At 35.5% G+C, this 17,540-nt stretch overlaps 1 protein-coding gene across 11 annotated transcripts in view; it reads right to left on the bottom strand.

Moving 5' to 3' along the window:
- Positions 1–17,540, bottom strand: part of Vps13 (vacuolar protein sorting 13C) — a 1,483,510-nt gene that overhangs the window by 460,277 nt on the left and 1,005,693 nt on the right. For all 11 annotated transcript variants that reach the window (XM_076210284.1, XM_076210280.1, XM_076210283.1 and 8 more), the window contains one exon: positions 10,191–10,348. In XM_076210284.1, coding sequence (XP_076066399.1) covers positions 10,191–10,348 — 158 coding nt within the window. The remainder of the gene's footprint in view (positions 1–10,190; positions 10,349–17,540) is intronic.

Raw genomic sequence — 17,540 nt, forward strand, 5'->3', positions numbered from 1 at the left:
CCTATGACTGAGACTTGGTTGATTAATTTTGTTTGTAGTATAGAGGAATTAGTAACTTTAGATGAAATAATGGAAATGCTAATAAGATTCATTAATCAAGTATTTGATGAACCCAAGAGGAAATCCTCCAAAGCTACCAAAGGAGTATAAGATAGAGGAATTTCAATTGATTAATGAACTTCTGTATAGAAAAAGTTGTAAGTGGGAAATATATTTCTAGAGGTCCTGTAAATCAGTTGGTACCACAAACTCTTGTAAATGAGATATTGAAGTTACTTCATGATAGTGATTGTAGCTCACATCCAGGAAAGGATAAAACTTATAGACAAGCACAACTTAAATACTTTTGGCCAGGTATGAAGAAATCTATATATGATTATATAGAAAATTGCTTGAAATGTGTTAAGGTGAAAGGAAATACACCAAAGCCTGCTCCTACACTTACCTATCCCATTCCACAAAAACCTTGGGAAAGAGTTCACCTGGACGCATTAGAGTTACCTATGTCTGAGAATGGATATAAATATGTATTTGTTGCTATTGATTATTTTTCAAGATTTTGTATTTTACAACCCATTCCAAATAAGAAAGCTGAAACTATTGCTTCAGTAATCTATGATCAGATAATCTGTCATTTCACTACACCTAAGATTCTAATTTCAGATAATGGAACTGAATTTAATAACAAAATCTTGAAAAAATCATGTAGTTTATTTAAGATCAAGAAAATCAATATCTTAGTGAATCATCCACAAAGTAATGGGGTAGTAGAAAGGTTAAATAAAAAAAAAAAATTACATGTCTTAGAAGTATGGTAAGTCCTCATAGTATAACTTGGGACACTTGGATTCCTTGTGTTAAGTGTACCTTGAATAATCAAATCAATGTAGCAGCAGTTGATACATCTCATTTTATAATTTTTGGGGAAGACAAAACTCTTCCATATGAAATTTTGACTGCAGACCAGAAACCTGTGTATAATATAGATGATTATATACTGAATAGAATAAATACTTTTCAAAACATTCACCAAAGAGTTAGGGAACATATGCAGGAGTATTCACAAGAGATGAAGAAACAACACAAAATAGTACATAAACTAGAATTGAAACTAGGAGATTTAGTCATGGTCAAACTACATTCACCCAATAATAAACTTTCACCAAGGTACACTGGTCCATATAGGGTAGTTGATTCTGCAGGTGGAAATAAATATAAACTTCTACATTTAGAAACAAGGGAAGAAGTGATAGGCCATTTAGAATTGAAAATGACAATTGTGATACCTTATGTATCAATTTTGATGAACCAGAAGAGTTCAATAATATTCTTTGTGAATTTAATATTAATATTGATACATTTTACAGATAATATTGTTTGACCATTTGTATGTACTTGGGATGGGAGACCTAAACAACTGGAACTTGGTGCCAAGCAGACATGGAGACCTTGGATCCACTGTGGTCAGACTTGGAACCTTAAGGACCTCTCACATAAGTATTGTGATAATTTATGAAGCATTAAGACTGTCTTTGAAAAATGAATTGTGTTGAAAAATAATAATGATGAATATTGAAATGCAAGAAGAGACACTTAACAATAACTTTTAACTCTAAAGTAGTGAGTTTTGCAAATATGTTTGCAAATTATCTGCTTAATGTATTAATTAGACTTACATGTATTATGTATTATTCACTATTATTTGCATGAATTATTGGATACTGCTATCATCTTTGAAAAGATGATGAAACCATTGAAAAACAGTGTTCTTAGTGAACCTTGCAATTTTGTTGATTGCATATTATATTGTTTGCAATTTATTTTGATTTATGCCTTATAAAGTTTACATACATGTTATTTACATTTCATCTGCTAGAATTATTTTGTGCATTTTGGAGGGCTTTTTACCAGTTTATGTAAGGGTAGGTTAGTTTCTTATATTAGCAAGCCCTGTAGGAGGGAAATAAGAAATTGGTCGGGACGACCAACGGTAGCTGCCGAGCCCTGTAAGAGGCCGGTAGATAGAGGTAGACATTTAAGGTAGATCGGAGTAGATTGAGGGGGTAGAAGGACAGAAGGAAACTTTATAGTCTTTTTATTAGGATGTTATGATACAATGGCCGATGGCCGACAGGCGACAAGGATAGCTGAGTCAGACTCGCGCCTTGTATATGTAACATAATGCAGAGTGTCGCCTGGTGGTTGCGATATTGTTTTCTCTTTTAATTGTTAGCGGACAAGCCATTTTTTGTTACGACATAATGCTTACGTGGTGATATCGTTTAGAAGAGTATAACAGCCTCTCTAATTGGAGAAAAAGGTGGAGAAAAATCATTGGTGCAGAAAGGAAAAGTCACGCCCTTAAGGTGTGGCACTTGTTTGAGAAGTAAAAGACTATTGGATGAATGAAAAAGTGATGTCAGGACAAAGGTGGCTTGACGTAATGTAGAGAGCTCTGGATGGGATTCTCGAGGTGTACTGATTGAGACCAAGAAGCATCTGAAAAACTACACCTATTTTATTCACCCCTCAAGAATAACTTCTAGAACAAAAAGAATAGAAACGCTCTGAGGAGACGACGGGGGTGACAATGCCACTTCAAGAAAGAAAGCCATCCAAGACCTGCTACCAATGGCAATAGGACACCTCATACTCCAACATCTCAAGGAGGTGCAGCCCGACTGGCCAGCACCTGATTTCTGGATTGGACCAGAAAGTTACTCATTTCACTCTCCCACACAACTCCCAACTATCTCCCTTTCCTATATTCTCCCTGCTTTTTTTTTCCCTAAATAAAGATGTTAGTCCTCCAGCACCTGTCCTACTTCTTCAGTTAGTCGGTAACATGGAAACCAACACAGTCCCTTATACTTGCCCCACGTGCAATGGATCCATAAATTTTGCACACACATTAATCATATGCAACATATGCCACTATTAGTTCCACCTAACATGTACAACACTTACGAATACAAAGAACTGGAGTTCTATCCAACACATGACAATCATACCCACAAAGATGCCAACAAAAAAAATCCAATTATCCCAAGTTATACTGTGTGGGCTTATCAAACCTTTAAAACAAGTGATAATTTTCTAATTTAACCTTTCTACTACTCCATTGCTCTGTGGCTGATTGACTTTAATATAAATTTTGTTTATCTTAAATAACCTAATTAATTCTTCAAAGATTTTGTTGTTAAATTCAGTACCATTGTTTGAAACCAAGATCTTGGAAGTATTTACCTAGTTGTGTTTACCTAGTTGTATTATACGGTAAGGGAGCTATGCTCGTGGTGACCCGTCTTTGAATCTTTCAGCATCAAATTTTTTCTTAAAATCTTGAATAGTGTTTGCACACACTGTTTCTTTGTCTAATTTGTTCCAAGTATCTATCACTCTGTGTGGGAAGCTATTTTTTTCAGATCTCTTCTGTGATTATCTTTTTTTAGTTTCTTATTGTGTCCTCTTGTTTCTCCATTGTCTCATTTCAATAAATCATTCTTATCTAAGATTTTCATTCCCTTCATAATTCTAGTTAGTAGGCTCCTCTTTCCCTTCTTTGTTCCAGAGTTGGTAATTCTAATTTGGACAATCTTTGTTCATATGTCATTTTGGAAAGAGTTGGTACCAGTTTTGTTGTTGCCCTTTGTATTCTATTTTCTTATATTCTTTTTGGTATTGGGTTTCCATAGTGTTGCTGCATACTCAAGTTTTGGTCTTATTAGTGTAGTTAAATTTTTCTTATCATTTCCTCATCCAAATAGACAAATGCCACTTTTATTGACCTCAATAAATTGTAGGTTTCTCCAACTATTTTATTAATATGCTTATCCGGTGTCAAGTCTTTGCTGATCATCACTCCAAGGTCTTTTTCCGAGTTTACTTTTTTAACCTCTTATTCACCAATTTTATAATCTCTCAATATTCTGTTTTTACTTTTTCCAAATTCCATTATACTACATTTCTTGATATTGAATTTCACTTCCCACTCTTGAGTCCATTTTCAGATCTTGTCTAAGTCTTTTAATGAGTTGCAATCCTCCTCAGTTTTTACTTTCTTTAGTATTGTTGCATCGTCTGTAAACAAATTCATATAACACTCTAATCCTTCATCCATGTCATTTATGTATATGGCAAACATGATCAGGGCCAGTACTGATCCCTGTGGGACACCACTTTTCATTTCTTCCCAATTTGATTATTTATCTCTGATTACTATTCTAATTTTCCTCCCGGTCAGGAAGTCTTTCATCCATTCCAATAATTTTCCTCTGATGCCACCTATTGACTCTATCTTCCTTATTAGTTTATTTTGTGGTACCTTATCAAATGCCTTTTGTAGGTCCAGAAAGGCTCAGTCTGCCCAACCATTTCTCTCTTGTATTATGTCTATTAATCTTGAGTAGAAGCAGATCAAGTTTGTTGTACATGATCTTCCTTGTCTGAATCCAAATTGATTTGGATTCAGTATAGTTTTTTCTTCCAAATGTTTAACCCATCTATTTTTGATGACCTTTTTGCAAATTTTTGCTACTGTGCTTGTCAGGGAGACCGGTCTGTAATTTGATGGGTCTTCCTTGTTTCCTCCCTTATAAATTGGTACAATGTTTGCATTCTTCCAGTCCTGTGGCACTTTTCCTTCTTTAAGTGAGAATTTAATGATATTGTATATTTTATCTGTTAATTCACTCATGCATTCTTTCAGTATCCAATTTGCAATTCCGTCTGGACCATGTGATTTTCTGATGTCAAGGGTTTTGATTTGGTCTCTGGTTTCCTTCTGTGTTACAATTATTTCTTTCATTGAGGGTGATATCTCTATTTCCTCACAGTTAGGTGAGTTTTCTAATGTGAATATGGAATTGAAGTGGTTGTTCATAATTTCAGCCATTTCCAGTTCTTCTGTATATTTATATTTACCTTGGTGCAGCTTTTCCATTTCTTGTTTCTTCTTCAGTTTGCCATTTACATACCAGTAAAATAGTTTGGGTTCTTCCTTGCATTTTTCTATATATATTTTTATTTTATAGTTTCTCTTTTCATCTCTGCATATTTTTACATAATCATTTCTTAGTTTGATGTACATTTGCCATTTGCTTGTTTTCTCGTCTCTTTTCCATTTCTTCCAAGCTTTGTCTCTTTTATCCTTAGCCTCACTACACCTTTTGTTGTACCAGCTTTTTATGTATGTTCTTTCCATTTTTTGTTGTGGTACGTATTTATTCACTCCCTCATTTTAAATTTCTTTTAGTATATTCCATTTCCCTTCCATCGCTGTTTCTTCATTTAAAAAATTTTCCCAGTTTGCATTGTGAAAGAATTTCTTGAATTTCTCAAAATTTGTTTTGTTGTACATTAGTCTTCCTATTCTATGTTTATTGTTTCTGCTTTGTTCCATTTGCTCTTTTAACTAAAATTTTAATAGTACATGGTCACTCTTTCCTATTGGAGTTTTGTAATAAATTTTATTGCCAATTTCAGGCTCTGTAGTAAGTATTAATTCCAGCCTTGATGGTTCTTCATTACCTCTGTATCTGGTATTTTCCTTTATCCACTGAGTCATTGTGTATTCGAATGTCATGTCGAGCAGGACATTCCCCCAGAATTCCTCTCCGCCCTTCACTATCATTTCCTCCCAACATAATTCTTTTGAATTAAAGTCACCCATAATTTCTGTATTTCCTCTGTCCTTCAGTATATAAGTTAATTCATATTTTGTATCTTCTAATATTTTGGAATGATCACTTTCTGTCCAGGACTCTGTTTTGGGAGGCACATACACCGCTACAAATTTTCTAATATTCATATGTTTACTTTCAACTTGTAATTGATTCTACATTATTTTTTCTTTCAGTTATTTTTGTTACATTTAAATCTTTATTAGTCAAAATTAATATTCTGCCACCCTGTTTATCCTTACTATTTTTTGTCCAGCAGTTGTATAAACCTTGTCCCACAGTGTTGTGTGGTGAAGTACACTTTAATTTAGTTTTCACTATTCCCATTATGTCTGAAGTTATTCCATCTATATTGGTATAAGCTATTTTTAATTTCCTTTCTCATCTTTTTCTGTCCTCTTTGTTCCTTTTTCCTTTATCCATTTTCTCAGCCTTAGGTCTACCACTCTTCAATTCTTTTTTTTTTTTTTTCCCTTCATTTCTAATTTTTTTTCCTTCATTTCTAATTTTTTTTCTTCACTCATTTCTTTTTTTTATCCATACATTCTTGTAATGTTCACTCTTTGCTAATTTCATTGTTCTGGATAGTGCTTCCCTGGCATTTGTTTGAGATCTAAGCTTTACTTTCAGTGGCCTGCATTGTTTTTCTTTAGAGTATCTGCCCATCCTATAGGTCTCCTCGATTTCCCTATCCAAACCTTGTCCTTCCGCTTGTATTTCTTTCAGAATTTCCTTAGCAATCTCTTTCTCCTCCCTTTCCCTCTGATATCTAAGTACATCATGCTTCTCTGTGTCCCTAAGTTGCCTCTGTCTTTAATTACTTGGATCACCGTTTCCTTGGTATTTTCCTTGACCTGTTGCTCCATTATTTCTTTAAGGGATACTTTTTGGCTTTCCTGTTCAACTTTCCACTGCTTCTTTATTTCCTGTAGGTCATTTTCTTTGATTTTTTCTTCCACCTTTTCAGTCACTGCTTGCATTTGATCTTTTATCTCCTTTTTTAATGCCTCGTTCCTATTTATATATTCACTTTTCAACCTTTCATTTTCTCATTTTAATTAATCTAATTCCTTTTTTAAGTCATCTAGCTCCCTATTATTCTCCTCATTGGCTTTCCTTAGCATAGCTACTTCTTTGTACATTATTCTATACTCACTTTTGAGCTCTATTAAATCATCCAAAATGTCATTATCTCTATTTCTCATTATATTTCTATACCTGGGTTCTCTATCCATTTCTAATCCTCTATGCATAATATTTCCTTCCCCTTCAAACCCCGAAAAAAAAACCTCTTTCAAACCTTTGGTATTCCCTTGGTGTTTGAGAAAGACACGTCTTCTTTCGAATGACACCAAGTGGAGTCTCTATTCTGTTTTCTTCTAAGAATATTTTTGCTGGTTGTCTCTCGGAGTTTCTTTGCTTTTCCAAAAAAGATGGAGAAGAAGAAGAAAAAAAAAAAAAAAAAAAAAAAACGGTCCCAAAAAGCTTTCACTTTCACTTCACCATATCTATGTAAACAACCTGGTCCACTTTCATATTCGTTCGTTTATGAATCACTAACTAGCGGCTCAGAGCGTTCATTCCGGTACGTCCTGCTTCAACTGTGAAATTACAGATGATTTGTCCATATATTACTGAAGCAATTGCTTCAACTTTCTTATTTGGTATGGGTTGTAAACTACAAGATCTTGAAAGATAATCAGACATAGGTAACTCTAGTGTACTTAAGTAAACTCTTCCCCAAGGTTTCTGTGGTATGGGATATAACAACATAGGAGCATGCCTATACTCATTTCCTTTTACCTCAGCACATTTCAAGCAATCATCAATATTTAAGTAAATATCTCTCTTCATCCCTGGCCAAAAGTATCTAAGTTGTATATTTTCCTGAATGAGAACTATAATCACTATCATGAAGTAATTTTAATACCTTTGGTACAAGAGTTTGTGGGATTAGTGAATCAGTTGGTTATTCCAAATTACCAACTGATTCACTGGCTCTCTAGAAATATCCTTCCTACTTATGACTGTTTTTCTATACATAAGTCTATTGCTCATGAGTTCATCAAATTCTTGGCTACTTTTTTCCAATTCTTATCCCTTCTTTGTTCCCTTACTGTCAATTCCTCATTTACTCTAATTACTGTTTCTTTAGCATTTTCTTCCACTTATTGTTGTACTATTTCTTTAATTTTTTTTTCCAATTTCCATTTATCTTTTATTTCTTGGAGATATGTCTCTTTAACTGTTTCTCCAACTTTCTCAGTCACCACTTGTATTTGTTCTTTCACTTCTTTGTTCAAAGCCTCATTTTTGTTTTTATCTTAATTTTCATTCTTTCATTTTTTTTTCTGATCATTAAGCTCCCTGTTAGTCTCATCATTAGCTGTTCTTAGTTGGTTCACCTCTCTGTACATTGCCCTGTATTCAGCTTTCAGATCCATTAGTTCCTTTATTAAATCAGCAATATACCAATTTCTTAGGACATTTTTATACCAGATTCTCTTTGCAATTCTAAACCTCTATCTAATATACCACTTTCTATAAACCCTGAAAATGAATTATTATCCAACCTTTGTGTAGATTTCGGGGTATCAATCAAACAAGATTTTTTAGGTAGTACCCCCAGTGGTGATTCCACTCTACTTACAAGTAAACATCTCTTTGTTGGTTCATTTTTTCTTCTTTCTCCATTATCATTCTCCATTTTGTGTATTTAACACTAATGCTGACACTCTACTTTTTCATTTTGGTCACTCGATAAACATAACCACTTCACCATTCATAAATACAATTAGATTGTTTCCTTTGAACTTATCAAAAAAGTGCTGTATACCAGAGCTCATTTCTACCTGTCCATTTCCGCCTGTGGCTCGTACTTGTGTGTGATGGGTTTTTTTGTTCAGTAACTTCTTGTCTGACAGATATTTTATTTCATTACATTATTTCATGATGACATATTTGGGTCTTCCATAACATTCACCATTACGAATGAAAATCCATGTGAATAAGTTGCATAAACACGGCAAAGGAAACATGGACTGGAAGTGAAGAATTTGTAACTGACGTTTCGTCTATTGACTTTCTCAAAGGAATGATAAAGTCAACAGACGAAACATCAGGAATAAACGCTTAACTTCCAGTCCATGTTTCCTTTGCTGTGTTTATGCAACTTGTTCACCATTACACCATTGTTTATGTGCTAGATTGCTAACAAGTTTAAACATTTACTGTACTTTTACCCAACCACCCATTGGTCCTTTTTTTGTATTGAATGACTTGTGGGCAGATGAAACATCAGGAATAAATGCTTAACTTCCAGTCCATGTTTCCTTTGCTGTGTTTATGCAACTTGTTCACCATTACACCATTGTTTATGTGCTAGATTGCTAACAAGTTTAAACATTTACTGTACTTTTACCCAACCACCCATTGGTCCTTTTTTTGTATTGAATGACTTGTGGGCCAATTCAGTGGCTGTTGCCATTTATCTGGGAGTTGTATTTGTCCTGTAAGAGACATCTGAGGCAATGAATTGAGTGATTAGCCACCATACAGGAATTTATCATTCTCATGTACAATACAACTGTTACACAAACTTATAGCACACAAAGGTAATGCTTTAATATTTCCAAAGTATGCAACAAAAAGAATGTTTCTCTTCCACTTCCTTTGACCCTTCCAGGACTAGAATTCCATAAAACATGGCCATTTAAATGAGATAAAATAAATTGAGGTCTACAACACTTGGTTGCAGATTTAAATGGCTTCATACTCTCTCTTGTTCTGGAAAGAGTTGATGCAGCTGCTCTCAGTTGTGGTTACATGTTAAAAACTTCTGGTAGGCCTTATTCCAATGAATTCCCAATTTTATTGAGAGAAATTAATAGGGGGAAGGGGCTGAGACCTGAGAGTCTGACTATGGGTAAGTGGGATAGGATTCATTATCTCTTCCCTGGGAATTATTCATCAACCATGAGCCTTTAAAGTTTCACTCACTCTATTCAACAAATTCCTTGGTTTAACTCTTACTTCTAGCACAATAAATTCATGTATACTTCAAAGATAGCTATCTACTCTCATAACAACCTATACTGACCTTTTCTACTCTTTCTCCCAATCCCATCTATATCTGTTCTTTCAAGAGCTCTATGATTCAATATTCTCTCAACTTCATACCTCAGGCTTCTCATTCCCAGTGCCTTCAAATGTCTTGTTGTTCAGGACTGCTTTCAATGTCCATACTACTTTATTATCCAAGGCTATACACCACGAGTGTAGCTCCACAGGACACCACGAGCGTAGCTCCACAGGACACCACGAGCGTAGCTCCCCTTCCCGCAAAATACAATTAGGTAAAAGTACTACTTTATCTTTATAACAGCTCCTTCTGAAATATTTTTCCTTCTCCACACAAATCTAAAAGTACCTCCTACATTCTTCCCCTTCCTCATTATATAGCTAACCTTTTCCTTAAATCTTCTATTCTCAAGTAAACAGGGTACATACCCTTTAACACAGAAGAAGAGCTCAGCAGTTGGTGTATATATGGCATAAAGGGGAAGGCAAAGACATTCATGTGGACTTAAGGTTCCAACAAGTTCCACCTCATTTCCCCTTTCTGTCATGTAGTACACATCTATAGCAACATCAAAGTGGTTGTGGACCTGTAAAAATTAAATGGTATGAATGAACTTCATCTTTAGTCATGTATTGCATATCTAAAGCATCTGAACTGCAAAGATTTACATTAATAACATTAAACTACACTTGAATATCATAGTGATTTAACTTGACATCACAAACTCCTCCTCTATAAGAGGGTTTGAGTAGTACCTCCTGCATAAGGACTTTTTGAAGTTGGGATTATATTATAGCATGCCTTTACAACAAACTTGAGGAGGTAAGCCTTGGGAAAGTAATATTTGCATGGTGTGTTCATGAGGTGAAGCTCAGTGGGTTGTCAGGAAAGATAACACTTCAGGAGGTTACTCTGCAGACAATCTTTGAGTAGTGTGTTAACAAGGTGGAGTTCCATGGTTGCAGTTTGTTGTGTTTGTCTAATTTGTTCACAGGGTGGAGTTCCCTGTGTTGCTATTTGGGGCCTTCTTACCATGGGGATAGTTGAATTGAGCATTTGTTGAATGTTTAACTCCTCAAGTGCTTTCCCAATGTCACCATGAACCATATAAATATTCATGTCAACCATGCACATAGTTATACCTGTACTATCACCACACAATATGTGTATAATTCCTGAAGATGGCCAACTGATGGCTGAAATATGTCTCAAGGAAAAAAAAACATATATTTTAGAAATCTATTTTGTACCCTGACCAGCGAAGACCAAAACATAAGAAAAATAAAGAAAGCAAACTGCAAACTAAACAATGCTGTAACAGCTGTTGACTTTAACAAAACATGTATACTGAATGGTCTTTTCCTCATATTACTGTTGCCAGGCCAACAAGAAAAGAATTACTTCACTAGAGAGATTAAGATACTTGAAACCAGAGTTGAAGAAGAATGAGGACTTTGTGATCAAATTGAAAAATTAAGAAAACCATCTACAGTGACAATGGTATGAACTAAATATAAGTGAACAGTGATGTTGTCCTATCAATATTAGCTAACAACCATCTGTCAGCATCCAGGAGGGAAACTGGTTGGAAGTTAGTCTTTCTATATGGAGGACCAGTTGAGGTACAAACTCGTCGACCAGTTCTTCAATCTAAATAGTGTTACTCTCACTGAAATGCAGAACTTCTTTAACTTTGGACTGAATTGCCACTACATCAGCCCCCCTAACTCCCTGACCAAGTGCATTGAATTGGCAATACCAAAAGATGACATCCAACAAATAGAGTGCAAGAAAAAAGTTACTAATTCACCAGATCTCAGGCTGAAATCATCAGGGACACCAACACATCAAGGGGCCACACCCATAGCTCTCTCCTAACAATTGAGCTTTGGACAACCACTAAAGAACTAAAAGACAATGATAACATTGTGATCATTAGAGCAGATAAATCACCCATACTTGTACTCTTGGACTAAATGAGCAAGATATCTCATATCCTGGAATACACCACGAAATTTAAGATCACTAGAACCTTAACTAATAACCTCAAAGTAAAACTGAACTGCCTAATTCATAAAAGCAATGCACTTATTGGAACTCCCAAGCTACCACACATTGAGGGGTATCATAAACTTGGTTACCTTTACAGGAATTTTAAAACACAAAAGTGCAACCAACCTTTTCATCTTATCATTAGCCAGATATGGTGGTTACTTACAAACTGGCTAAACATCTACATGCACTGATCTCACCCTTCACACCATCTTCATTCAGCCTCAAGAGTAATTCCTCAATATCATAAAGACAACCCAACCATCTGAAATTTTAGCATCAATGGATGTTGAATACCTCTTCAACTATGTATTTGTAGACAAGAATAGTAACTTCATCTGTAATAGACTATACCACTCAGATGAAATGCTATCCCCACTTCCTGGGGGCATACTGCACCAATTACTATAGGCCTGTACTAAAGAAGTACCATTCTATGGACCCGACAAGAATTTTGTAGTTCACACCAGGTGCCAGTCGAGTGAGGATGTCACACATCCCATTTATGCCCTGCGTGTGTGTAATGTCACAAACTTACAGCATCCTGTGAAGTGGCAATGTCATTCAGACAAATGTTAAATGTGTCTCAAATTATGACAAAAGAAACAATACAGATTTAATATATCTAGACTCTGCAAAAGCTTTTGATACCATCCCCCACAAAAGACTACTTACTAAACAGTCTGCTTCATGACCTCAGCTAGAGAGCTTGTTTTCTGCACAGACACCAGCTAGCGAATACCTGTGAAATTTATTATCTCCAAATAGTGACAAGTGATTGTGTTGTGTTTTTGTAATTGTATACAATCACAGATAAATGATAAAGTGTAGTGCTCTATCAAATTAGAATCACAACAGTATTCTGTTACTGTACTCCAAAGTTAGGAGTAATAGTAGTAAGCAGAGTGAGCTTCGTGTATTTAGTATATTTAGAGACCTCTTTGGTTTCTTTTGTTGATTTATACTTTCTCTTTGCCATTTGTATTGCTGAAGTAGGAGTGAAATGGCTTGTGAAGGTGTGTGAACCTGGAGGATCGTCTCAGGATGTGTGAGGAGGAAATTCGTCTTCTTAAGAGTGCGCTCTGCGAGAAGAGTGAATCCTCCCCACAACCCAAAGAGCATTCCACTTCTTTCCCTTCTGTCACTGCTGTGAGTGAGTGGTGCTCCGCAGGGTCCCATTTGTCGAGCCTACATTCGGCAAGCAGGTGCCCTGCGGAGCAACCGCTGGCTCTAGCTAATCGTTTTGCTCTGCTGGAGGATGAAGTGGCTGAAAATCAGGAGTTCTTGGTGGTGGGGGACTCCATGGTGCAAGGCTATGACACCATCCTGCAGCGGAAGACCAAACAACATTGCAATCTTGTATGTCAACCAGGCTGTGGGATCGCCGATTGTACCCAGACCATCAGGGAGTAAAGACGGATGAACACGGTTACAATTGTTCATATAGAAAGTAACGATGTAGGTAGGGTGAGATCAGAGGAACTTGTTCAGAATTACAAGGTCCTCCTTCAGGAGATGAAGGAACGTGGGAGCCGTCATGTAGTCTGTGGGATCCTCCCGAGGAACACAGGCTCATGTTGGAACAGTAGAGCCATAGGGATCAATGAGGGGATATCACAGTTGTGCACACAACTGGGATACCACTTTCTTGATCTTTGGTATCCTTTTTCCAGGTGTCATGACCTTTACGATTCTGATGGGATCCACCTTACCCGCAGAGGCAAAGATGTTCTTACAAACCTCATTGTGAATGTTTGTAATGAACTAAATCCTTTTTTGTGGTAGAAACCCAAAGGGAAGGGGAAATAGAGTGTTCTGGGGAAAACAGAGTAGATGTAGAACAATATGCCAGTATAGGACAAAATATGATTTTAGGATATAATGTCAGTAGAGGACGAAATGTTACATTAGGATGTAATGTCAAAGGATAAAATGTCACGATGAGATGTAAGGACAGTGGAGGACAAACGATCACAATGGGATGTAAGGACAGTGGAGGACAAAAGATTACGATGGGATGTAATGATAGTGGAGGACAAAATATCACGATAGGCTGTAATGATAGTGAAGGACAAAATATCATGGTAGGATATGTCAGTGGAGGACAAAATATAATTTAGGAAGGGATACCAGACAGAATGTCAATGAAGGACAAAATATCATGATGGGATATATTGACAGTGAAGGACAAAAGATCATGATGGGATGTAATGATTGTGGAGGACAAAATATCACAGTAGGATATAATGTCACTGGGGGACAAAATATAACTTTATGAAGGGATGCCAGACAGAATGTCAATGAATGAGGGGAGGCCAGTATTAAACGCGGTGACATAGGGGGACAAAGTGTACAAAAGAGATGGGATGACCGTGACCAACCAGATGTCCGTGATGGGGGAAATGTTAATTTTGATGGGAGAAATGTTAATGAGGCATTGAATGTCAATGAAGGACAAAATATCAATATATAGCAAGGTGTCAATAAAAAACAAAATTATTATGTACGGCATGATCTTGAAACTCAAAACATGTCAAAAAGAAATAATAATGAGTCTTTTATAATGCTTGTAGTATTAAGAACAAATTTCAAGAAATACAGGTGTATGTCAAAAGCAAAATTCTCGATATGATAGGAATAACTGAGACATGGTTAAATGGTGAAGAGTTTGAAGCTAAATTTAACATTGCAGCATTTAAACACTTTCATCAGGATAGAAACCACAAGAAAGGTGGGGGTGTTCTATTGTACGTTAAAAACAATGCCCGAGTTGTGTTTTAGAGAAAGTGAAACAAGATGCATATGATAATTTGTGGATAGAATTAACCCAACCAAATGGACAAAAAATGAATGTAGGTGTAATAGGCCAAAGACATTATCATTAGCAGATGACAAACTGTTACTTCAAGAACTGTCTAGTTTCTGTATTGATAATGGGTGATTTCAATTTCACTGATATTGATTGGATGGCTCTTCAACATGGCCATATAGGTAGTCGCTTGATTGATTTTCTCAGTGACAATTACTTAGTTCAGCATGTAAAAGAGCCCACAAGATATGGAAATTTACTCAATCTATTGATCACTAGCCGCAAAAGCATGATAACTGATATAGAAATCGGTGAAACTATTGCAAAAATGCAATCACAATTTAGTTAGATTCAAACTACAAATACATTTTAGAATAGATACTTATGTTTCTAAAATACCCAATTTTAGTGAAGCTCAGTTCATAGGACTATGTCAGGAGCTTCAGCTTACAGATTGGGAGGCAAAATTAAGCAAAAGACCTGTAGATCAGATAAGGGAAATATTTCAAAATACGCTCACTAAGATGATTCATACTTACATTCCTTTTAAGGACAGACATCCCCCAAATCAGGCTTGCCCAAAATGGCTTGACATAGAAACTGAAAAAAGTATTGCTAAAAAGAGACAGGCTTATAAGAAATATAAGTGCATCTAATGACTATCAAAGTTATGTATTACTACAGAGAGATTTAAAAAAGACAATAAAAAAATGAAAACGACAATACGAAATGAATACCACTGATAAATCCAAAGAGAATCCCAAAGAATTCTATAGTTACATTAGAGATAAAAAGGTTGTTAGGAATCACATTGGTCCACTATTATCTGCTGACGGTCAACATGAATATTCAAATGAAGGAATGTGTGATATTTTAAACAATTATTTTAGCGCAATATTCGTAAGCGAAACACCTCAAAGTGAACTCCAAACTGAAACCTATGAAAAGTCTATGGTAAACTTACTATGGTAAATATAACAAAAGAAAAAATTAAAAGATGTATAGATAAACTCAAAGTTAATAAAACACCAGGGCCTGATGGTTGGCATACAAGAATCTTAAAGGAAATATCAAACATCATTTAGAAAGTAACTGTCTGATAAATGATAGCCAGCATGGATTCAGACGGAAACGTTCTTGCGTGACATACTCAAATTCTACAACACAGTTATCTCGAATTATGACAAAAGAAACAATATAGATTTAATATATCAAGACTTTGCAAAAGCTTTTGATACCGTCCCCCATGAAAGACTACTTACTAAATTAGCTTCACACTGAATAAGTGGTAGCCAATTAAGTTGGACTAATAATTGGTTGAATGATCGAAAACAGTTGTTTTAAATGGAAAAACTTCTAGATGAAAAAATGTTACAAGTGCAGTTCCTCAAGGTTCCGTTCTCAGGTCACTTCTATTCATAGTATATATAAATGATATAGACCATGGACTAAAATCTACTGTTTCCAAATTTGCTGATGATAGAAAATTGTGCGGAATGGCAAATGATCACTTAAACCAATTACATATTCAAGAAGATTTAGATAAATTACAGCAATGGTCTGAAAAGTGCCTAATGAAATTTAACACAAGTAAATGCAAGGTAATGCACATGGGTAAAAATAACAGTAAGTACCATTACAAGTTATTTGGAAATTCATTAACAAAAGTGGATAGTGAAAAGGATCTCGGCCTAATTATCAGTAACAATCTCAAATCATCCAAGCAGTCTATTTCAGCCTCTAAGAAAGCAAATAAGATTCTAGGACTGATTGTGTGATCTTTTGACTTCAAAAGTTCATCACTCAATAACAAGCTATATTAATCGTTAGTTCTTCCACATTTGGAATATGCTGTTTCCATATGGTCACCGAATCTCATTAAAGACATTGACAGATTGGAAAAAGTACAACGGCGAGCTATAAAACTGATTCCAAATATCAAAAAGAAATCATACGAAAATTGAGTAAAACATATGAATCTGTTTTCCTTAAAAAAACGTAAACTCAGGGGTGACTAGATACAGGTCTTTAAGATTCTAAAGGGAATTGACAACATCAAAAGGGACAAAATTTTCACAGAATGAGAATCAGACAAGAAACTATGGTCTCAAACTGTCCAGAAATAGATTTAATTTGGAAGTGGATAGAAACAACTTTGCCAACCATGTAGTTAATGAATGGAATAAACTTCCTGCAGAGGCAGTGCAATGTAGTTCAGTTTGAAGCTTTAAGAATCATTCAGATTAACACCTAAGCAAGATGCTGTAATGACTATAATTTATTTTATATTATTTGTTTATTTGTTTTGTTATCATTTGTCTGTTTGTTTATTATTATTAATTTGATTCTCATTTATCATTAGTTATGTCAATTTATTATAATTTACTATTTACCTGTTTATTATCTAACTATACCTATGCATTTATCTATTGTATTATTTACATTATTTTTATTTATTCATTTATTTGTTTATCATTATTATGATTTTTTTCACATCCAACCTAGATATGGACCAAAAGGTCTCCTGTCAGCATGCTCCACCTTTGTAATCCTTTGTGTATATCCCAAAGACATAATCCAGAACAAAGAGACATCACAGTGTCCCAGAGTTGACCTGAGCTCACAGGTATTGAGCACCCACATTTGTATTTATTTACCCTAACTGTGGAAGTGACCTCGGGCCTTGGGTTGCACACCGCTGGTGACAAGTACAGAAAAGAAATGAACATGGAGAGCATAGCCTGTCTCCTTATATACCATTCTTGTGTACCAAAAGTTAGCGGAGGTCCCAGACTGACCGAAACATGGCTCGGCAGAGCCTAGTTTGTGCTTTCATGAGGATACAAATGTTTGTAGTACAGGCAAAATATGGACAATGTATACCATAGTAATACAAGGCCAAAGGCCAGCTGTTTCT

The sequence above is a fragment of the Oratosquilla oratoria genome, chromosome 27 (genome assembly GCF_046742065.1).
Source record: "Oratosquilla oratoria isolate Oo_2021 chromosome 27, ASM4674206v1, whole genome shotgun sequence".
Taxonomy (NCBI): Eukaryota; Metazoa; Arthropoda; class Malacostraca; order Stomatopoda; family Squillidae; genus Oratosquilla; species Oratosquilla oratoria.